A 23,471-nucleotide genomic window follows, 5' to 3' on the forward strand; every position below is an offset into this window, starting at 1 on the left:
CCCCCAAAGATCACCTCCATCTTGATACTTGTCCCAGCACCTAACAGAGCCTGAAACCTTGTGATGGTCAATGAATGTCTGCAAAACAAACCAAAAAAATTAATTTTTAAAAGTGCAATCTACAGGCAGTGACTTTAGGTATCAAATCTAACATGGTCATAGACTAATACATGATAAAATAAATGATAATGCCAAGATAAGATTATATCGTCATATACTATATAATAACCCTGCTGAAATTCCATAAGAAAATTTTATTCTAAACATGGATGAAGAAAGAAATAAGTACTTCAAATATTGTTTCAAATGGTTAACAGAACAGAGAAGGTTTGTGGTGGGTTTTTTTTTTTTTTTTTTTTTTTTGTCTGTTTGTTTGTTTTTTCCACTGGGACATGTGTTTTTCTACCTCTAAGCACAGTTTAAAGATGTAATCCATTGCTAGCGTAACTTGCCTTATTAATTGAAAGGGATGGAATCCACCAGATGTAGCCCAAACCAGCAGAGAGTTAGGTGCCTGAGCAACAGCAAAGACACCATATTGAGTGAGCCAGATTTCGGTCTCCAAGTCATTTATTTCAACCGGTGACAATACATTTCAACTCCTGTGCCTCAGCAGTGATTGATGGTTTAATATCATATATAATTTTTTTAATGAAGGAAAACCATTTAAATATGTTACCATTTGCACTGGTATTCTCCTATGTACATAACTGCATTTAATCATTATGGGGATTGTTTTTATACTTGTGTAATTTGTATCCAAGAAATAACTGTCAAAACCATCTCATGCTGTTGCTGGAAATGGTACAGTGTGCTTCATACTTGAATAGATTCATTCTTCCCTGCACATAATTAAGAGTGTTGGAGCTTTCACTGCTACCACATAGGAATTCCATGTTTACATTTCTGAGAATGAAAAATTAGCCACAGTTTGCTTTTTCAGGCTCCCATTTTCTGGGGCTGTGATATTTGAGTACCTTAGTTCTGTACCAGTATATGATTTGAAGAGTTTGATTTTAAGACTTTTAATATTAAAATACATAATAAAATTTTATTATCTAATTATAAGAGGGTTTAGCCTCTTATTAAAGTTGCTAAATCAGGCCTGGATTAACATCATAATGGCACAGTTTGACATGGAATACTCAAAAGTCAAGTTCGAGGGAAGGGATGGGTTTTGTTGTTGTTGTTGTTTTGGGAGTTTTCTCCTATACCCACCCCTCGCACAAAATAACAAGGACGAAACGCATGTATGGAAACAGACAAGGAGCAATTTGGGACGCTGGAGAAGGAGTGGAGGTGTCAGCCTAGGATGGTACCCTTAGGCGAGGCAGCTGGTATATGTAGCCTTTTGTTTATCTGCTACTGGTTTATGTAGCCTTTAGGCCGGCACCAGAAACAATCACTCCTACAGGGTCAGCTGCTGGTCAGAAGCAAAACAAGAAAAGATTTTGCGTTCAAATGCACAGCCATAATTTCTGTACAGCTGGCACCTGCTACTGGTGCACAGCATGAAGGTGAAAGGTCAAAGAGGCAGTTGTTCAAAACTCAAGAATGGCTTAAAGGGACTTGTAGATTAATCTGCTTTATTAACTTCTGTATATTAGATAACTATTGCTATGAATGACAGTACATCTTTTTGAATAAGTCGCATCTCTTTCTCTTTTAAATTAGCTTTTGAGTAATGAATATTAAATAGAAAGCATTTCAGGGGTAATTAAATGAAAACAGAATGATGTCATTTTACAATTATATTTGGGTGTTTATAGAATAGGGGAATTATAATGTTTTCCAAGGAGCTAAAAAAAAAAAAGAGCCGGCTTCATAAAGAAGAATTTGAAATAAATAAGTTAGATGTCCATTAGCCTTTGTGTTTAGACTGAAAAGTATGATGTAGTTTGCGACTTAACATAGAGTCATTGGGTGCCAGTGGCTTGATTTGGCATTCCCAGGGGCTCCAAGTGTTTTCTTTATGAATTAAAGTGACTGCAGTCCGTCATTGTTCTTTTATCTACAGTTTAGCACAGTCAGTTTTGCTATTACTCTGCAGCAAATGTTCTCAGAATAGCAAAGGAGTAGTAAAAAAACAACAGCCGTACCTTTTCCTTCGCACTCGTGTAAAGCAGATAAAGAGCACTTCATAAGGAAAAAACGCACGGTTTTACACAGGTTTCGCCCAATGATAATTAGGCGTGCTTTATAACAGTCTCTCACCCGGTATGGCAAGTGGCAAACAAGATGGTTTTTAGCCTCTTCGTTAATAGTGATTGGCGCAGTTAGCTTAATTTATCATTATAAATTAAGGGTAAAAAGAGTTCACTTTCATGCGTTCTTTTTTAAAGCCTCTGCAAGGAAAATTTCTAATCCATAGATAAAATACTGACACCAACTCTGGGAACGTGTTTAACAATCTGCCTTCTAAAAGGACGACTCTTTTCTGCTGACTCTCAGTGATTTTTTGTTTTTGTTCTTTTAAGAATTCTCAGAAAAAGCATAGTAGATGACATCTGCCTTTTTCATGCTAACACAGCACAGGTAGTAGCATTTATCCATATTTCACAAATGGAAGGCGTTTGGGATTTCATTTGCACTCCCAAGTTTTAACACAAGTTCAGTCTTTCTACTCTGAGCAGTGTTTCTGTGACATGTGAAGATGACACCTGAGATCACCTCCCTGTGTCACATCCAAGCCAGCCCAGGGCTCACCAGAAGGATCCTAAACTTGCATGGGTGTCACAAAGGAGCAGACTACCTTGACCAGAAAAGATTGGGTTAGGAGTATTTCCACATCCTTACACTCCAAAGTGGAAGAACCTTTACACCTCCTTCTTAAAGATCTAGACTTTTCCTCCATCCTGTAACAGAAGCCTTATTTACTGTAGGGTTGCTAGGACCTAAGAAGTCACTATAAAAGGGCGATCTCAGGTTCAAACAGAATTTTTATGATGAATGATAATGATGAAAAAGAAGTAGAAATAATTATTATACGCTAGGCTTGTGTGCTAAGTGCTTTATATATATGTACACAGACATATATTCCAGTGTGTGTGTGTGTGTGTGTGTGTGTGTACATATATATATATATATAAATTTCTGTTTAAGTCTCACTACTCTGTAGGGCAGATATTTTTATCTCCATTTTATGATCAAAATACTGTAATTGCAGCTCTAGTAAGACGGTAACTTACCCAATACCATACAGCTAGTAAGTAGCAGAACCCATGCTCTTAACCAAAATACAGTACAACTTTTAAATGGGCTAGATGGAGGATAAGCAAGGGGAGACACATACCATTCATTCATTCCTAAATCCTTGATTGAGCCAGGGTCCCCTTTCTTTGAGAACTGATTGGACAAGAGGTAAACACTTGACCTAAGCTGGCTTTTCTTCCCTAGATTTAGAAACTAGCATTTAAAAGATACTGGTCAGCCTCATCTGAATTGAAGACTTGAAAAATCAAGAACCATGGGGCAGCCATTCCCTGCCATATGCTCAGAGAAGTAGCCAGTCTGCAGCGAGAGAAAAGAGCAGCAGACGTGCAAAAAGGGTCTCGAGAGACCAGGCAGGCCCACAGAGGAAGACTGAGAAGGATCCCACCAGCGTTCTTGCCGTTGGTTCTAAGCCCTTGAGAGGCCTGACCATGCTGCCTAGTGTAGGGATCCTGAAACCACCCCTTTTAGGCCTATGTTTTGCCTGCGATAGTTGCTGTCCTCCTAGCCAAAGGATTCTTGACTCAGGGAAGTTGTGAGGACACAGTGAACCAATGAGTATAGACTCACCTAGCCCAGAGAAGGTATTCAATCAATGTGGAAATAGCCTTCACTTTGAAAAACAATATGCAGCTACCACTTTTTGATGTCCCTGTCCTTGTCCATATCCCTGCTGTTCATAATTATAAATGTGAGAAAAGTATCCTGTCCAGGAAATCCCAGGCCCAAGACTTCATTTCACAAGATGATTTGATTTTGCCATGACTTCAGCCGGATTACTTATGTCTACCTGGTCCCATCTATGTGTTCTGCCTTTCTTAGAGTTCCTTCTGTGACAAGCGTTCTTAATATCACACACACTCACTGGACTGGATGGGGTGTGGCGTGATTTTATTCTTGGGCCCAAACTGACTTTTTCTCACTTATTCTTCCTGCATACTCCAGGCATTACCTTGCAATGGCAAGAATGAAAATAAATGCCATAACTCTTTCCATTTGTATAATGTCTTCATACCTTATGTCTCTGCTGACTCTCACAACAACCCTGATGGGTAGACAGGGCCAATGTGAATATTTTTTTAACTTGAGAGTATGGGTACATCAACACATTTAATCTCACAGTACCTGTATGGGTAAAGTACGCAGAGGTTCAGAGGGGCGAAATAACTTGCCCAAAGACACAGAGCCACTAAATAGCAGTGCCTAGAATATAACAAAGGCTTTCTTGTCCCTAGATTTTACAGTTTTCTTGTCTCTAGATTTTACCATACCAAGGCTCCCCAGGGCCTTACCCTGCCCTTCCTTCCTGGCATTTCTTCTTCTCCGTTCACCCCTATTCAAGGGAGACAGCAAGATAAATGATAGCGTTCCCCTGCCTTCATTTCTCTTAGTGGCACTGTGGACGGTATAAGAAGCTCTTTGAGTTTCTTGAAAGAATGGCACAGGATAAAGTGAGGGTTGGTTTAATGATGGCATGATTTATTCATTTCGCAGTTATTACTGATTTTTCACGTAGTACTTGAAGGGTAAATTATGTGAAATTTTCCCAAAGTATATTAAGGTACTGGAGATGTGACTTCCACCTTCATATTCATTTGTCTTGACCCTTGGAAATTTTAACTAGCAGTAGCCATTCGTGCAGCTGTGAGCTCATATAGTGTGTTAAGGAAGACTTCTTATTTGGTTGCAGTCTAATCACTACTTGAGGAACAAGGTAAAGGTTCCCTCATCCTCTGACCTTTCATGAGTTAATGCTGCTTTGTATGCTTTGCAACCCAGAAGAACTCTTGCATGTTAATTCTGTATCCCTTGTCATGCTTAGGAAAATACAGACGTAAGTGCTTTCAGACTGATGAAATTCTATCCTCCTTTCATAGTTGTTTAATTGCAAATTCTCTCTTTGTGGAGGACTTTCTACTTACAACAATCAGAGCTGACAGATTTTACAGTCAACAGACCTGGTTTTGACATACCAGTTATGCTACTTCGTGTGTCCTTGGAATACTTACCTCACCTCTTTGAGGTTAGCAGCCCTTCAACAGGGGGAGTTCTTTACATTACTTGAACTGGCCCCTGGGATCCGGTGGCTGAACTACTCCCTCCTGTGGTCTCATGCCCAGACTCCCCAAGACTAACCAAGACCTAGATGTCTCCCATTCCATCACTCCCTCAGCCGGTTACCCCATAACTTGGAACATTGGTATCATAGAAAAGAAAAACATTCAAGTGCATGTTTAGTTGAGGTCATGTGAACATAGAATGCTAAGAAGGAGCAATGGGAAGCTCAAGGCCTGAAGAGAAATCTCTTAGGCCCCAAAGAGACCCACCAGAAAGAAAACACTAAGCAAGAGCTCTGTGTTAATCCCCATACTTAATGTGGCGTCTTGTTTTAGATGGGACAAAGAAATTCCACTCAGGGAACTAAAAGCGTCAATTAGAGTTAAGTGCATTTAGGGATGATTTCTCTGAGACCCTTAAGATTGGAAGGAAACAACTTGATGGGTGCGCAATAAGAGATTAATAAATACTTAGGCTGCATGAGCTCTTCTAGGCCACAGGGACCACATTTTATTCAATTCTGTACCACAGTGCCTGACACATAGTTCAGTAATTCTTTGAGCAACGAATAAGTCTAAGAAATGAAGAGGGAGGGAGAAAAGAAGGAAGGAGAAGTCCCTAGCACAGTACCTGACACATAGTAGGTGCTCATCACGGATGTGTTAACGTGTGTGCACCTAGCACGTAAGAGTTGATAATAGAGTATTATTGACTTGAAATGTGTGCAGGTGAAACAAGTAGATAACAAGAGGGCTTTAGAGCTTCTCTAGCGGCCTGGCCTGTTTTGGAATCTGTACTTTGAGGGAGAAGTTCCACCCTCAGCACATGAGGGCCTCTTCTTATCCCACAGAAGGAGCAAGCCCTCCCTCCCCAACCCCATCTTTCTCCTGAGCCCCTTGCATTACTGAGAGGCTGGAAACAAACTGACAGAAACCTGGAGAAAAGTAACTCAAGTGATTTAGGAGAATGGAAGGGCTGGCTTATGGGGCCAGATTAAAGAAGCTAAATATGTATAGCCTGCCTAAGTGACAACTAAATGGGGCGTTTGATAAGTCTATAAATACTTGGAAGATGTAAACGCCAAGGAGGAAAAGGAATTACTTAGCATGGCACAATGGAGTATTGGCGTAATGGGATAATATTAAGAAAGGGAAGATGAAGGTTGAACATCAATAAAAAGCTTCCTGACAAAGAGAACCATTCCTGACAGAGGACACTATTAAGTTACGTGCTGTGGGCCAAGGGAAGTAATGGCAGTGCCATTTCTCAGGGTACTGGCAGCAGAGCCAGCAAGACAGGGCCCGAGCTATGTCCTGACTGAGGCACAGGAGCCAAGCAAGTAACCTGTGTCTGCGGCCTCTGAATCCTAGAAACAGGAAAAGAGCTGCATCTTCTTGGGAGAACTCAGATGGCTCAGCCTCCTAAGGGGTCAGACCCTGTGGAGAATGGTTATACCAATCGTTTGCCCTTCCATGCCACTGCCCAAAAGAAGTCATCCAACTAAAATGGTACCCCATTTCCTCCAAGATAAAGCCCACATTCTCTAGCACGCAGTAGTAGGCCCTTCACAAGACGGGGCCTCTGCCTACCTCATCAGCCTCCTCCGCCACCACCACTCCCCGCGCACCCTCTCAGGTCCCACAGAGCTGCTCGTCATTCTCCAGACACTTCTCCAAACCTCGGCACCTGCTTGCTCCTTTTCCTACCTTACTACCTGTCAGACTTTGCTTGTTCTCCACAACAGATCCAGGTGTCACCTGTGAAGCCTTCCCTGCCTGCCCCCCACCCCTAGACAGAGTTAGTCAGCCTCTTGTGGTCTCTCAGAGCCTCCTGTGCAGGCTTCTGTTTGTGGCACTTGCTAGAGTGTGTTGTCATGTAAACAGTGTACTGCCTCCCCAACTTGAGTTCTTTGAGGGCTGGGACTATGCCTCATTCATTGGTATGTCCTCAGGGTCTAACACAGAGCCTGGCACAAAGTAGGTGGCAGTAAAGTCTGAATAAATCAAGGAACGAGGTTCTATTCCCAGCACTTTCAGTCACTATCATTCCTTAGGCTCCCTGTGTAAATATTAGGGTGAAAGAGCTTCCAAATCTCTAACATCTTTGAATCATCTCCCCAACCACTTGGCCAGCACTCTCTATGCCATTTAGACAACTATAAATAAAAACGCTCAAATCTGAAAGGCAGCATGCCATCCTCTGTGGTTAAACTCGAGACTGCTCTTTAATGGAAAGTGCTTCTGAGGGCCGAGTGAATTTTCCAAAAAATATTTTTTTCTCCTCACACAAAATCATTCGAACATGATAAGTAAAATAATCCTCCTCTGTTGGTTATGAAGATTTTTAGGTCCATCTAACCAAATCCCTTCGGGAAGTCAGGGAGAATATAGTGACAGATGATAGGCAATGAAACTTTGAACCGCCTGCTGTAAGGATAATATGTTTATTATGAAATACAATATTCATTGCACTCTGCTCTGAGGACCGCATGAGTTGCCCCCATGCCATTATGCCTTATGTTGTTCTGTTGTGAAATATGATATTCATGGCGAAATGTTGTGATGACTGTTGAATGAAGTAGCATGCTGTTCCCCGCTCCCTTCCTTGATTTTGAATGGCCTCAGTTAGAGTTTACTTTATCACTGAATATTTAATATAAACATGTGCTTGTAGTCGTCTCTGTCATGCATGTATATGTACACTGGGTGGGGTTCATTTCACTGCTCCTCATCCCCCGAGCTCACTGGGACTGTGGGCCTGCTAGACGGCAGCCGCCCTCCACCACGTGCAGCACTGCTGGGGCCGCCTAGCATCCAGCCCCTTCTCTCATTGGCAGTCTTGAAGTTGAGGCCATGTCCTTAAAGCTCTGAATTTACCTGTAGCTTCAGTATCAGGTTGTTGCTCTTCGAAAGATTTCTTTAACTGGGAAGAAAATGGGATACGCAGTCAAGGATTCTGACCCTTTCCCTCTGTCTCTGCTACCACAGCCTTGCGGAGGCCCTCATCATTTCTCCTCTGGACTTGTGCAGTAGTACCTAAACATGTTGCCTTGCCTCCAGTACCTACCCGTCACTGCCATTCTGCAGTTTCCCATAAGTTTTGTTCTGAATCACCCATCTCGTCATTATTCAGAAGTCCTTTGGAGGCTACCCTTTGTGTACTGGCCGGAACTCATTTCTGCATTCAGCCTGACATGAAAGACCTTTTATAGCCTGGACTCAGCCCAGTCTTCTCCTCACCCTCAGCTCTACTCCTTTCCACTCAAAAGAAGGTCTCTCTTAAAAGCCTCCTATACAGAGGCTGATTATTCCTCATATATGCCAAGCCCTGTCCCCTGTGCCTTTTCTCATTTTATTTTCTCTTCCTAATGTATCCTTTCCCAGTGATGCTATATGTGTCTTTTAAGATTCAAATTAAATATTAGCTATCCTGTGTGGATAGGCTGATTTTTTTAGACAGAAAACGTAGCACATATGCCTTTGTTAGTCTCTCTTGAGCTTACACATTTTCTAATTTGGGGCCCCCAGAGGCTAGTGTAGGACATTTGAGGTTCTAGAACCTGATTGTATGGCAGTCATTTGGGCAGTATACCATGAACCAGAAATAACAGTGTCACTTGAAAAAAATGAGAGGAAAATGGCTTTGGCGTTGAAAGCCATTCCTTTACACACAAGTTTTCCCAACATTCCTAGGGGAAATTTAGATAATGTTTTTGACAAGCGATGCTTAATTTTTACATCACATCGAATACTGTTCCGTTTGATGTTGGCCAGAGAAGAGTGAGAAAGAGTTTCCCAAATAGTGCTGAGTGGCAAATCCTTCAGCCTCCCAGTGCCCCAGGTTTTCTGGTTTTCTTTTAATGCAGCAAGCTGCTTTATGAGATCTGCAGCCACTTGAAATATGAGTTACTACTCGTAAAAAGTTTCAAGTGGATAATGAAGATTCAAGAATGAGACTCACAGGGTAGTGCAGTCAATTTTGTTGCTACTGCTTTCCAGTACATCTCTGCCATTGAAATGAATTATTTATTGTAATTTATTTCAACCATGGAAAATAAAACTGTTTTCATTGTGATGTGCGCTGTAACATTCAGAATAGACACATCACATGCAGTACTCTCAATTAATTAATTCTGAAGTTTCATTCCAACTTTATCTTCTTTATTATAAGCTAGGAGACTGGCAGGTAATTCTTTCCCCAATAAACTATGATTAAAATGAATGTTTTGAGAACTAGGGGTAATGTTGGTAATGGAGAAAATTGAAACAGCAGCAACACTAGGTTGTGTATTTCCTTGGATTTTACAGTGGATGGAAGGGTTTTTAAATATTCTAGGCAATTTATCACTTCGAGGAAAACTTTTTCTCCCTTAACTTTTTGTAAGGAGTGGGTGGAAGAGGAGGGTATTCTTAAGTTTAGATGTGGAACCGTGCAATGCTAATATATGGCCAAAGCCAGCTGAGTTAACCAGTCCTGCAGTACCTTTATTGGTAAGAAGTTTTTTTGCCCTTTTTTTTTTAAAGCAAACTTAGCATTGTACAAAGGCCAAGAGGCAGGACTCCCAAATGATTTTTCAGAGGAGAATGGGTCACCTGTAATTGATTGCAATCTTGTTTCTTCTAAAAAGAGGCTCACCTCATGCATTTCATTTGATTTTTTTTTTTGATTTAAAGTGCTAAATAGTTGCTTCTGTTACGAGACTGCAAAGACACTATGAGAACTTAGGAATGTGCTTAATATGTACAGATATTAAAAGATTTAATATAACTTAGGTGGTGGGGCTTAGCCCAGGCAGAAAAATACTTGCTTATTTGTCCATTACTTTCATTTTTCATAACATTCCACTAATACCACGTTGCTAGACAGCAGACAAAGAAACAATTGATTCCTTTTCCCCAAAGATGACCAGTATCTAATTTGAGGAGGATCACATTTCAATATTTGCTATGCACGTGGCCTAAGAACAGCGCTTGGTAATGACAGCAACTCGCTTACTTCCACAAGCACTGAAAATCTGGAAGCTTTTCCTCCTTTGGCAGCATTCAGATTCTTCCAGGTCATAGATCTTCAACCAGGGCATGGGGCTCTGGAGAAATTGCTGTGGAGATGGGTAGAAGGTTTCTCTGCTTTTTCAGGCTCTACTACACTATCGTTTCTGTTTTGTTGTTTTTATTGATGTTGCTAGGGCCAGCCTTCCTCCTCCTCTCCTAACTGGCCTTCTGAAAAGCCAGTTACGGGTGCCAGAGGATTCTTGAGACTCAGAAGCATCTCTCAAGTGTTTGGTGCATTTATCGGTTGTTCTCAAAACATCAGCAACTCATTGCATCAAAATCAAAGGCAATCTAGCTTGGTCAGCAGTACATATAATTGTGTATCCTACCCCCTCTTCTCATTGAGGGCCCAAGCAGATTAAGGCACCCCATTCCGCAGACACACCCTCTTGGGCACAGCCCTGATCATCCTTGCTTTGTCCTCCTCTCCCCACCTCTGTCTGGATCTAGGTACAGGGACGCTTTGTCTTTGGTCTCTCATCTCTTCTTTGGTCCCTCCTTCTTTTATATAAACCAAAGCCTCCTTCTCAGCCCCTCCTTGTGGAGAAGACAGATTACTCTTGCCCCATTCCCGTTTTCCATTTCCCTGGTCAACAGGGAGCAAAGTTGCAGTGTCACTAAAAGGTCGTTCAGCCCTGAGCAAAGAGGCCAGGATAGAGAGGGAAGAGCTGAAGTTCCCTAAATATGTTAAGGGTTTGATCCCCATAGATCAGAGTTCGTATCATCACTTCAGATTCAGTTTTGTCTTTCTGAATCAGATGGGGAGCAGAAGGGAGAAGTCTGAATTTTTTTTCACCTATTTCTTAGCCTTTGTGGAATCTTTTTTAGTTTTATTAATCAATATGTTCGAAGAACATGAACAATGAAAAGTGCTCACTTTATAGGGAGTATTGTAACTCGAAGAAAATTAGCTTAATTTACTAATGTTTTCTATTATGTTAATTTAAATTGCCATATACTTTTGGTGGGAGGGAAACCAGTGGTTCAGTGGACCGTGTTCCAGAGACAATCTATTAATTACGTCTACTGCTGTTCATCTTGGGAGGCTGAAAATATGTTAACCAAATTTATAAAAGCTGTAGGTGGGAGGCAAGAAGGTCTGCTGCAAACTCACCAGGAACCTCTGCCCTGGATTCCAATCACAGGGATTTCAATAGCTGCCCGACTCTTGATCAGGTGGCAGAGTGGCCGGACAGAGGAGATACACATGGGCAGCATAGCTGGGAGGCTCACTGCAGGTGGAAGCGTGAGCCACGCCCAGAAACGAGCCTTTCCTTTCACACCATGAATCCGCTAGAAGTCTACAGTGAGGGCCAGACACACTGTGCCTCAACCACCGCTGCGGCAGTCCTGGTCCTCACCCTCAGGCAACAGCCTCCGGACTCAGGCGGGCCTGTGCACATGTCCTGGTTCCACTTCACATCGTGGTAGCTGCTGGCTGTGATGCCTTGAGCAAGTGACTGACTTGCTCGGCACTTCAGATCCTTAGTCTATGAAATGGGGCTAATACCTACCTCAGGGTTAGCTGAGAGTTCCAGACAGTGTGTGCCTAACAGGGTGCTGAGCACCCAAGGGCTCTCCGTAAACGTGTCATTCCCTGCTGGGCAGTGAGAAAACTCATCAGGCACAGCTTACTCTTAGGTGGAAGTGCTTGTCATTAGAAAAGATGGTGCCTCAGCCTTTGGCCTTGGTGACCTGAAAGGCCCTAGAGAGCTCTTCCCGGCAGCTGCTGGCTAGAGAGGCAACCGTGGCTTAGAAGAGTTCTCAGGCTCTGCACACGAAAGCAGGATCCTTGGAAATGAACAATGTATTCATTTACATATTTACCCATTTCAGGTTTTAGCCATAGACTGAGGCCAGAACTTCTCTGTTTTCTGCACAGTCCCCTTTCGGCTCTTTAGCTCGTTATGCTTTAGTTGATATTTCACTCATCCTTTCCCGTTCTTTCATATATTCATTTATGTATTCATTCTGTCATCCAGTAGCTATTTCCTGAGCCTCTGATAGGTGCCAGATGCCATACTAAGCACCAGGGATACAGAGAAAAGTCCCCCATGGTCCCAGCCCCGCAGAAGTTTGCAGACCACTCTCGCGACCCCACCCCATTGCAGTCATCACCCTGTACACACTCAAGCCACACCTCTCCAGCCATCCTTCTCCACTCAGCTTCTAGACCCACTGAGCCTCCAGCCTCCTTAGAAAGAGTACATACTCACCGCGTAGCAGTAAAGCATCCAGCACAAACCACATCTTTGCTTATTCTGCATAGGTAGAAGATAGAACAGGAAGCATCTGAAGTGAGAGAGCATGTAGTTACCACCTTGCTGTAGGGGAAGAGTGACCCAGCACATTTGAGTAGGAAGGTCCACTGTGCTTTGTGCTTGCGCTTTCCATGCCATTTTAGGGTAGAAACATAGGAGCGGAGCTGAGGAGAGAACAGAGATCCGTGTAGCACAGCATTGCTTTGTCTTATTTTTCCAGATCAGATATTTGTAGCATAGCTTCATGTTTTATTTAGAAGATTACAAGATTTCAGAACAGCAGAAACACTGTCATTCAAAATCCATACTAATACATGTGCCAGACCACATAGGACTGATTTTTGGACTGTTTTCTATTTTAGGGTTTTTTTGCTTGTTGGTTTGTTTGCTTATTGCAGCTCCCAGTGAGGGTAGCTGATAGTGAGAGTATAATCTCGTTTATCTGTCCATAAGCAAGACATGAAATGGGGTGCTTCCTGGAGCCATGAGATCCCGCTGGGCCAGATCAGGCAGGGTAACCATAGTTGGAGTAAAGGAACGCTAGTAAGGATTTGAGTGCCTGGGGAAGAAGTCAGCCCTCACAGCAGCCCTTCAAAGTAGTTGCCATAATCCTTCATTTTATATGTAAAGAAATAAAGGCTCAGAGAAGTGAAACAACTTGCCCAGCGTCCCAGGGTACGTAAGTGGCGGGGCCCGATTTGGCCTTAGTTCTGACTGGCTCCAAAGTCTGTCCCTGTCAAACCATGTTGGTTTTGCTTCACTGAGAGAAATTTTCTACAAACTCATGCCAAAGCCCTTTGGGAAGGAGGAAGGAGAACAAGGAAGCACCACCTGAGACAGTGTGGTGTCTGGTTTTCCTAAGCGGACTAAGCCTCATGACTCCCCTTCCCAAGCGGTCCATTCCCTGGTTGGGCAGAATAACTGCTTAGGATAATACAGTGGGTAATGTGTGTGTTTTTGGACGTAGGCTCTGGAAACTGTAGCCTGGGTTGGGCAAATTTGAAATGGCCATTCCAGCCATGCCTGTAACAGTGCAGGAAGTGAGCAGAGGTTGGGGGAGTTCCTTATACTGAACGCTGATAGCGCTTTGGGACTCAGTGCAGGCTGGGGCGGGCCACTGCAGAGTTGCCAAGGGCTCTCTCCTTTCAGTCTTGACTTGTTCGCATCGATAACCGCCAGAGATTTCACATTACCTGCAACAGGATTCGGTACTTAGGCATTTGACCCAGTATTCTTCCATATGGGGGGGGGGGGACTTTCTCCAAAGGGACTTGCCATACTGATTGAACTGTTTCCCCACATGCTCTAGGAGTGTTAGAAACAAGAACTCTGGAAATGAGTTGCCACGTCAATACCCTTTGAACGGATTTGCTCACTAATTTCCATTTTTCCGGAAGAGTAAAAGACAAAAAGAAAAAAATCATCCATTTTAGCCAACTTTATTTTTAGAAAAGTATCTTATTCAAACATCCCCTTACTTATTACAGGCATAAATACATGCATTCAGACAAATGAATCCACGAGAGAACCGTATAAAGTAATTGGCACATCACTTCGGCATGCTTTGTCAGTTAGTGGAGGACTTCGGTGCCTCTAACTTTAATCTTTTCCATTAAAATATCCATTCTGCCTTCAGATTGTGAAACCCATAATATTTTAGGCTGTCTCCATGGACCTGTTAGTTTTGCTTGTCAGACTAATTTAATTTGTGGCTCTATGACTTTGGGTGGCTTGTTAAATTGTACATGGAAACATGTGATCTGCAAATGATGTTCAACATGCCAGGCTTAAGACCTAGTTTCTCCCCAGAGACACTGGACGTACAGTAAATGTGTACTGGCAGATTTCATTTGCAACCAGCCTAACTGTTAGGATGATGATGATGTGTGAAATGGCAGATGTTTAAGCGCATTACTGTTGCTTTTATATACCTTATATAAATGTTTATAACACTTTTTGAAGCACTTTTTATATCCACCGTCTCATTTGATTCTCTGAGCTTCCTTGTACTGGGTTATCATTTCCCTCTTTATAGCTAATGAAACTGAGACACAGAGAGAAAGGTTCAGTGACTTGCCTGAGAACAGGGTAAATTGGATTGCAAAGATGCTAGAGGACAAAGCCAAATGTCACCAAAGCCTAGTCAGGGTGGTGTGTGTAGTAGACTTTGCCACATAATTGCCATTTTCCCCTGCCCTCCTTTGAGGAAAGGAGCTCTGAAGTGGTGAAAACAGGAAGGGCTAGAGATGGGAGGTAAAGAGTGCAAGAAGCAGAAACTGTAGCATCAGCTCCATGTGGATGGCCACAGCTGGCTTCACTGCTCTTTGCCTGGACTGTTGCAGCAGCCTCACCTCTGGTCTCCCTCCTTGACTGTCACCTGCACAGTACATGTTCCAAATGTCCCCAGAGAGAGATTTCTTAATTACAGATCTGAGCATGTCTCTCTTTTGCTGCAAACCCATCATTGGCTCCCACTGCCACATTCTTCATCGCGGTCTTCCAGCCTACACTGGGGTCTTGCTTCTGGCCCGCCTCTCTTCTGCCACACTGCATTCCTCACCACTGTAGAACCCACTGTGTTCTTTCCCAGCCTCCTTTTTTGCCACTGTCTCTGCTTAGAACACATTTATGGTGAACTCCATAAACATGACCTTCTCTGTGAAGCCTTCCCTGAGTCTCAGGGACCCAGAAGCATCCTTCTTTCCACTGCATGCCCACAGCAACTTAGCCCAGCCTTAGTGCCTGTTATCTCTGTGCTGAGTAGTCTGCCCCAGGGAGTTTTTAGCTCCTCAAGGATGGAGGTTGTGGTAGATGCCTGTGTTCTCTTACCGCCTCCCAGGTGTCTTGAAGAATTGGAACTTAAGAAAACGGATGAGTACGAAATGTAGGAGTGAAGTGAGTAAATGAGTGAATTAGTGTATGAGGAGTGAATGAGAAGACTTTAACAGCCTGGGCCAGCAGGAAACGTGACTCCCGGCATTACCTGGCATGTGCCCCATTTCTCCCTCTTGTCTGAGAGGAGTCATGGAGAGATATTGCCCCTCCACAGCTTGGCGTCTTTGGTGAAATGAGAGGCATAAAGAAAGGTGAGCTGGGCTTTTGCCTGGTGACCTAGTATAGAGGAAAGCACATCAGGGTTGAGAAGCAGGGACTGATCCTCTTGGCTCTGTGGCCCCTGACTTCTGCCCACCCAGAAGGTTCTCACCAAAGGTTTCGGTGGTGGGAACTCTTCCTGGGGGAGCTGAGAGTCTTTGCCAAGAGTTCCTACAGCAGCATCATAGGCTTCCAGAGTCAAAGCTGTTTGTTTGTCCAGGAAGCACCTTCATGTCTGGTGGCAAGATGTGGGGATAGAAGGTGAGCACATAGAAGGCCTGGGACTTGGGTGGGGGGGAACTCTGAGCCAGCGCATCAGTGTCTTCATGTGACTCTGTCTCCTAGATGATGTCTGTCCTCATGAATACCATTGTCTTCGAAGACTGTCGGAACCAGTGGTCAGTATCCAGGCCTCTCCTGGGGCTCATCCTGCTCAACGAGAAGGTGAGTGCGGTTGCAGGAAGGTCCGCAGGAGGCGACCACTGGGAAGAGGGAGCAGCTATACACCAGGCCAAGCTGCGACAAAGACAGGGAAGCCAACCGAGCTTGAGCTGGGACCTTGAGCACGCGGGACAAGGCTGTATTCCCCCAGAAGGCCCTTCCCCAGAGGCCTCAGATCTCCTTCAGTTGTTAAGTAGAGGCCTCACAGTAGCTTTTCTGGCATCTGGAGCCCTGCACTGGACAGGTGGTTTGCTCAGCAGTGCTTCCAGCGCACCCTCACTCCCCTCCCTGTTCCAGGAGATTGTGGGCAACAACGCCTTTTGCCCCTTCCTAGGCCTCCCTTCCTTTGTGGGATCCCCACTGCCCTCAGTGGTAGCAGTGGCCCCTCAGGGCAGCACCCTTCATCCGGAGCACAAGTCTCCAGTCCTTAAGTGCACGCACCACTCTGGGCTGCCTCCCAAGTTCTCCAGCTTCCCCTTGAACCCACCCCTGTCTCCCCAGCAGTCAGTAGGAACAGTACATTACTGCTCGGGAGAATGAATTGTCTATACGATAAGAGAGTACTGGGGGAAAAGACAGTGAGATTAGAGGCAGCCGCATACATTAAAATTCAAACTGAAATCCCAGCCTTGGAAGGAAACTAATAGAAGAAGAAAATATATCAAAAAGAGAAGAGCTGTCTCATCATTCACCTGTGCTGAAGTATCCAATTTTAGCCACATTCAATAGCACCGTCATTCATCTTCCCCTGGTGTTATTGTGATTTAAATCCAAGCTCTATAAGAGAGAGCAGTTCTTTTAAAATGATTGAGAGGGAATAAGGGCAAATTCAGTGTTTAGAAAAAGCTTATGACATCACAATATTATACTTTACTGATGGAGGTAATATTTCATGGTTTGGGATGAAAAACTAATAATTTTCTATTTGGTGTGAGTCACTGCATCATTATAAAAGGGAAAAATAAGTAGTTTTGTGCATTCCCAGTCTTGTTCGGGAAGACATTGTGGTTTAAGTGTAATGCCTCTGATATATAGTATTTAAGTATTAGTCTGACTACATATTAATTATGTGTGTTTTTGATGTGAGCTGTTTTAACGTATGATGGAAATTAAATATCATGCTGTTTGGGCTTGGAAGGATAAACACGACTGGCAAAATGTTGTCTTTGTGCTGAAATTAGGCCGTTTCCGATGATTAGGAGCTGCTTTTAGCCTGAGAGTTTGTGTGTGTAAAAGCCCACAGACATCAGCAGAGAAGAAAGGGCTGTGCAGTTCTTTGTGACCAGGTGTGACAGGTGTTTTTCTTAGTGCCAGAAAGCTCTCCCAGGACTAAGCGAGTCCCTGTAGTACCCCACCTCAGCAGAACAGACCCATCCTAACTCGGGAGGACAAGGACTTGGAACAAAGCCTGGGGTCGTTTGAGGGGTAGTTCACTGAAGCCACCGAAGACGAAGAGGCCTGAGGAGGGACCCTGGACTTGGTCGCCCAAAGCGCTCCTTGGGCATTTTTAGTTCATTTCTTCCCCTCAGCCTGAGAGGTCCTTCCTCTTTCAGCCTTTCTGTGATTATTGTTGATGAGACTCAGGAAGACCTTTATGTGCTTGGTCCCCCCACAGAGGAGGCGAGGACTCCATCAGCCTAAATTGTTCCGTGACAATAAAGCAACTATAGGAAGAGATTTTTATGAGAAGGGATAATACAGTTTATACTCAGGAATGTCTCTGTTGCTTTGGTTTTCTCTAAAGGCTTAAAGTTCAGAGGGGACCTGGACCAAAGCCCCTTTGAGAGTTAGGAGCCCTGAGCACTTTGGAGGTGGTCTAGCCCTCCCCTACAGCTCTCCTCAGGCCCCAGCGTGGAGCCAGAGTTCTGACACTTGTTCTGTCTCCCAACAGTATTTCAGTGAACTGAGGGCAAGTCTGATAAACAGCCAGCCTCTCCCCAAGCAGGAGGTCCTTGCCCAGTGCTTCAGGAACCTAATGGAAGGAGTGGAGCAGAACCTGTCTGTCAAGAACAGAGACAGGTAAGCAGCGCCCCATAGTTTAGCATCTCTGGGGTAGGTGGACGTTCCGGGATTGCGCTTAACACGGCTCACAATACACTGATGCGGCTTTGCTATTACACCTTGTAATCCTAGACTCGATTTAGTTCCATCCGGTAAATATGACTGGGTAGTTGCTTTCTTCCAAGCATCACACTAGGCACTGTAGAGCAGCGGTCCCCAACCTTTTTGGCACCAGGGACCAGTTCCGTGGAAGACAATTTTTCCGGGGGGCGGGGTTCAGGCGGTAATGCGAGCAACGGGGATAATGGAGATGAGCGATGGGAATCGGCAGATGAAGCTTCAGTTGCCCGCGGCCCAGGGGTTGGGGACCCCTGCTGTGGAGGCTGCAGAGATGAATAAAATGCAGCCTCTGCCCTTCAGCAGTTTATAATCCAACAGGAGAGAGAGAGAAAAAATAACTAATTGAAAAGGTTAAAAGAAGGAAAGTCTAGATCTGCTATGAAGGACAAAGAAAGGCCTCCTGGCATTTGAACAAGCGTAGGCTTTGAGGTCAGACAGACTCCAATTTAAGTTTTATCCCTGCCCTTTATAAGGCTGTGTGGCAGTGAGTAAGGCAGCCAAGTTCTCTGATCCTCCGTTTTCTCACCAGTAAAACAGAGATGATGATAATTGATTGTGACCTTTCAATGACAGAATATAGTAAACATGGTACCCAGGACATACGATGCACAGTAAGTAGTTCCTTCCTCTGTCTGACCTCTGAAAGTGGTTGGTTTTGCAAGAACAGAGACAGGTGAGTTGCCAGTGAGATCCTGATGAGGAACCCAAACTTATCACCTGTGCCTGAGTTCATTCATCCATTCATTCATTTAGTTCATAAAATTTTATTAAGAATCTGCTATGTATGGGCTTCCCCGGTGGCGCAGTGGTTGGAGGTCTGCCTGCCGATGCAGGGGACACGGGTTCGTGCCCTGGTCCGGGAGGATCCCACATGCCGCGGAGCGGCTGGGCCCGTGAGCCACGTCCACTGGGCCTGCGCGTCTGGAGCCTGTGCTCTGCAACGGGAGAGGCCACAACAGTGAGAGGCCCGCATACCACAAAAAAAAAAAAAAAAAAAAGAATCTGCTATGTGCCAGGCACTGGGGATACCACCAAGGAACTAATTGTTCCAGGTTTTTGCCCTCACGGAGCTTCTAGTGGAAGAGACAGGCATAATGAATGATGGAGAGAGAAAATGTTTTCAGAAAAAAAAAAAAAAAAAATACTTGCCTCATCCTTTTATAAAAGTGGTAGCATCCAAACACTGCGCCATTTGAAAGGCACATCATTAATCATCCCGATAGCCACACGCCAAAACCTGGGCTTTGGTAATACGAGGCCAAGGCGGCTAGGCTCTGTGGACGTGTCCATTTGACTGTTCTGAGCCAAGATCCTCTATCAGGCAAAAAGGGGCAGCCTCCAGGGCTAGCAGGAGAAGAGACTTCGTGAAGGAAGAGGGGACCCTTCCCTACATGCCTCGGGGGGAAATTGCTTCACCTGAGGCTTGGGAATTTGAGTATTGCCTCTTGAGCGGCTCTGTGAAATGGTGTCAGACAAGCTCCTCGTCTAGTGAGAGTACTAGCTAGCAAGGACTGCGTGTTTTCCACGTGCCGGGCAGGATGTTGAGCACTTACAGGCATCGTCTCACTTGACTCAGTAAACTCTCCCTTCCCACAATCCCGTAAGCTAGCTACTCATGTGGGGCACCAAGACAAGAGATCACCCAGCTTAGAAGTGTTGGGGCCAGGATGTGAGCCCAGGTAGTCTTACCCAGTGCCCCCTCTTTGTGAAGCACTTAGTTTGGTTTCCTTATCTGCAGATGAGGATACTGACACCTACTTTGGAGAAGACTTGTGATGATTAAACAGATTTATATGTAAACTCAACCAGTGCCAGGCACATAAGCTTTTGTTCTTTTCTTTATATTCCTTACTATCTATAATGTAATTTGACTTTTAAAAATAATTTTTAAATAGTATAACCACAGAATGCACCCCTCGAAATGGTCAGAGTGTATTTGCTGGTAACCCTTGTTTTCCGGGAGGGGAAGGAGGAGGGCATGCTGCTGGCGGAGCAGTAGTGGTCGGTGAGATGGGAGGACGGAGCTCAGCCAGCACCTAGGCCGTCTCCAGGGTCCTGAACTCTGCCGCCAGAGCTTCACACAGCCTCAGCCTTGCCACTGCCCTCAGCCCTTTCTTACTCTGTCCACAGGTTCACCCAGAACCTCTCCGTCTTCAGAAGAGATGTGGCAGAGGCCCTGCGCAGTGATGGCAGCACCGAACCGTGCAGTCTGGACATGATGAGCTGACCCGACTTCTGACCGTGTGCCGAGCAGCTTTTATCAAGAGACTTGTGGGTCTGGATCCCAGGACAGTGATGTTGGCTAGCCCAGGGGAATCTATTTTTCAAAACAAACAAACAACAACAACAAGAGTCCTACCTTTTTATAAGCCTGGCCTAATTGTAAGAATTTATAATAGCGCACAAACAATGTAAATGAAAAAGCAAAAGATGTGTTTTCAGTCTTTCTATAAAATAGCATTTATCTTTGTTCTTATAATGCTCTGAAAGGGTGTAGAGACAATATTTAACCAAAGAATATAATAAACCAGGTTTACGCCTAAGTGTGTACTAGTTAATGGTTCTGCAGTCAAGGTTGTGAATTTGTGAGAGATGCAACCTTCAACATAGATCCCGGATTGAGACAAATATACCATTTGAACCTGTTAAATTAGCAGTTTGTTATGAGTCTGGAAAAAGCAGCACTGGGGACTCTGAGCTGTGGGCACTTAAGAACGAGCCTGGGAGCTCTCCAGAGCATCCCACAGGACTGCACACAGCCCTCTCCGCCTCAGCAGCGTCTGATAAAGTTGAGAGACAGTAACACAATTAAATGACTTACAAACAACGTTTGCTCTTCACTGGCATAAATCTGAAGTGGTTCAGTCTAGAAGAATTAAGCTGTGCAATTACTGCCTGCAGAGATATTTCTTCAAAAGCAGCTCTGCCTTCTTGGGCCACCCAAAACAGTTCTAGGTGCTAAAGTATAGATTTTCAGAGGATGTGGATCAGCTGGTTTTCATCCTTCCACAAAAACTCTTACTACTGTGGGGACTGCAGCTCGGCCCAAACCCAGGACAAGGAGGAAGCCTTTACAGTTTGTGAGGGACTGGAGCTAGGCTATTAATTTGTGATTGCCACTGTCAGATGGCTTTGGTGTCTCACCGCTCCGTCTTCATGGCTCAGGCTTGTAGTAAATATTGTTCCCTTTATTTCTGATAAGACATGAAAGGTTGGCCTTACTGTTGAAGAAGAAGTAAATCTACAAGCTCCTGTTATAATCTCATTTCTCAGACTAGTGTTTCTTGAAAACTTTCTTGATAGCTGAGCTTTACAACAGGCTTGTCACAGAAAAGCAAGGTCACCCAAGTTTATCTCAAAATGTTTGTCTTCCGTGTGTGAACCCAGGAAATCAGGGAAAAGTGTGTGTTCTAGGTAGGGTTACTTCTGGTATCTAATGGAGAAGGAAGCCTCAGCCTTACACTATGTTTCATTAGCAGTGGGATAAATTTCCACAAGAAGGCAGATTCTGAACTTCATAAAACCTCAACTGTTGAGAGCAGTCTGACTTGAGAATTTTCTATTTCTCATGGGCTTATTACTGTATACTACTCATCCCCCAAAAAATCCTTCATCGAAGACCTATCCCCTTCCGACACTGTTTTTTGGTTTGTTTTTTGTTTTTGTTTTTGAAAAAGGTCCAAGACCTGGGAGTTCCCTAGTGGCCTAGTGGTTAGGATTCCAGGCTTTCACTGCCATGGCCCGGCTTCAACCCCTGGTCGGGGAACTAAGATCCTGCAAGCCGCGTGGCGTGGCCAAAGTAAATAAATAAATAAAAAGGTCCAAGACCTAAAAGCACCGTATCATTTGCATTAAAATGCTCACAAGAAAATCACCATGTGTACTTGCTTTTCTTGACCACATCGCCAAAGGTCACCTGGTGGTTTCTCCCCAGCCAGGAAAGGCTCAGTCTTGGCCTTGGAGAGCTGCTGGGGAGGAGGACTTGTCAGGCCTGCCCCAGCCCCACTTGAGCAGGGCCTGCTCATGGCGCCGGGGTGTGCAGAGCACACGGAGAGGCAGCGCGCGCAGCAGGGAACAGACTCAGCAAAGCGATGGAACGTCTGCCGTACCCTCCTCATCTGACCTCTCACTTAGTCCTCACAATAGCCCTGTGAAGGTGGACAGCATACTCCCACTTTTCAGATGAGGAAGCTGAGGCGCAAAGGTGGTACGCAGCTTACACTGGTCACACAGGCAGGATTTGACCCCAGGTCTGTTTCACCTCAGAGGAATTCCTGGCCTCTCCAAGACCTGTATTTGAGAATGGTGAGTTGAAACCAGTTAATGTTTACATCCATCACCATGTGTTTTTCAGAAGTCTCTGTTGCTGTGTAACAAACGACCCCAACACGTAGTGGCTTAGAGCAGCACTGCTCATCTCGCAGTTCCTGTGAGTGCTCTGCCTCGGGGTCTCCCAGGCTGCAGCCAGGATTGTGGGCCAGGGCCCTGATCATCACCAGGCTTGCCCGGAAAGGACCTGCTTCCAGCCCCCTCGTGGCTATTGGCAGGAGTCGGCTCCTCGCGGGTTGGTGGACCGAGCCTCAGCTCCTCGCCAAGTGGCCTTTGCACAGGGCGGCTCACAACTTGGCATCTCGCTTTACCAGAGCAAGAGAGAGAAGCACAGCAGTCTGGAAGTCTCAGCCTCTCGTAACCTAATCGCAGCGGGGCCACGCATCATTTTTCCTGTGTTCTCTTCATTGGAAGTAAATCACTGGACCGGCCCACACCCAAGGGGAGGGGTTACACAAAGGCGGGAGGCAGGGGTCTTCGGGAGCCATGTTCAAAGCCACCTGCCACGACTCCTACCTGGCCTTTGCTGGAGAGGTTGAGTTTGGCTACAGGTTTCTCCCCTGAGACCTGGAAAGGAATCCCGATTCTCCCTGGAGAGCTAAGTTCCGTTCTGTGCCCTTTCTGAGGGAGGAGGAGGGAGTGGGGAAGCTGGGGTGTTTGCAGAGCACGTCAGACTGCACACTCACCCCCTGTCCCAGTGGGTCCTGGTTTGGAACTGCGCCCCACCCGCTCAGGCCAGCCTTGCCAGAGTCGGCCTTGGTGAGGGATTGCGGGGGCTCCAGGGGAAAGCTGGAGTCCCCCATGGGAGTTCTCTGCAGGGTCATCCTATCCCAAGGGTAAAACAGGCACTCGAGGGCACACCCAATCTTGCGGAGCCTGCACAAAAGAGAGCTAGTTGGATCTGTTA

The 23,471-nt window shown here is 45.0% G+C and overlaps 1 protein-coding gene across 1 annotated transcript in view; it reads left to right on the top strand.

The window, feature by feature from the left end:
• Positions 1–20,462, top strand: part of RANBP17 (RAN binding protein 17) — a 316,069-nt gene extending 295,607 nt beyond the window's left edge. Inside the window, exons 26-28 of the mRNA XM_065873435.1 lie at positions 16,019–16,117; positions 18,006–18,133; positions 20,366–20,462. Coding sequence (XP_065729507.1) covers positions 16,019–16,117; positions 18,006–18,133; positions 20,366–20,462 — 324 coding nt within the window. The remainder of the gene's footprint in view (positions 1–16,018; positions 16,118–18,005; positions 18,134–20,365) is intronic.
• The last annotated feature ends 3,009 nt before the right edge of the window (positions 20,463–23,471 follow it).

The sequence above is a fragment of the Phocoena phocoena genome, chromosome 3 (assembly GCF_963924675.1).
Source record: "Phocoena phocoena chromosome 3, mPhoPho1.1, whole genome shotgun sequence".
In the NCBI taxonomy this organism is placed as follows: Eukaryota; Metazoa; Chordata; class Mammalia; order Artiodactyla; family Phocoenidae; genus Phocoena; species Phocoena phocoena.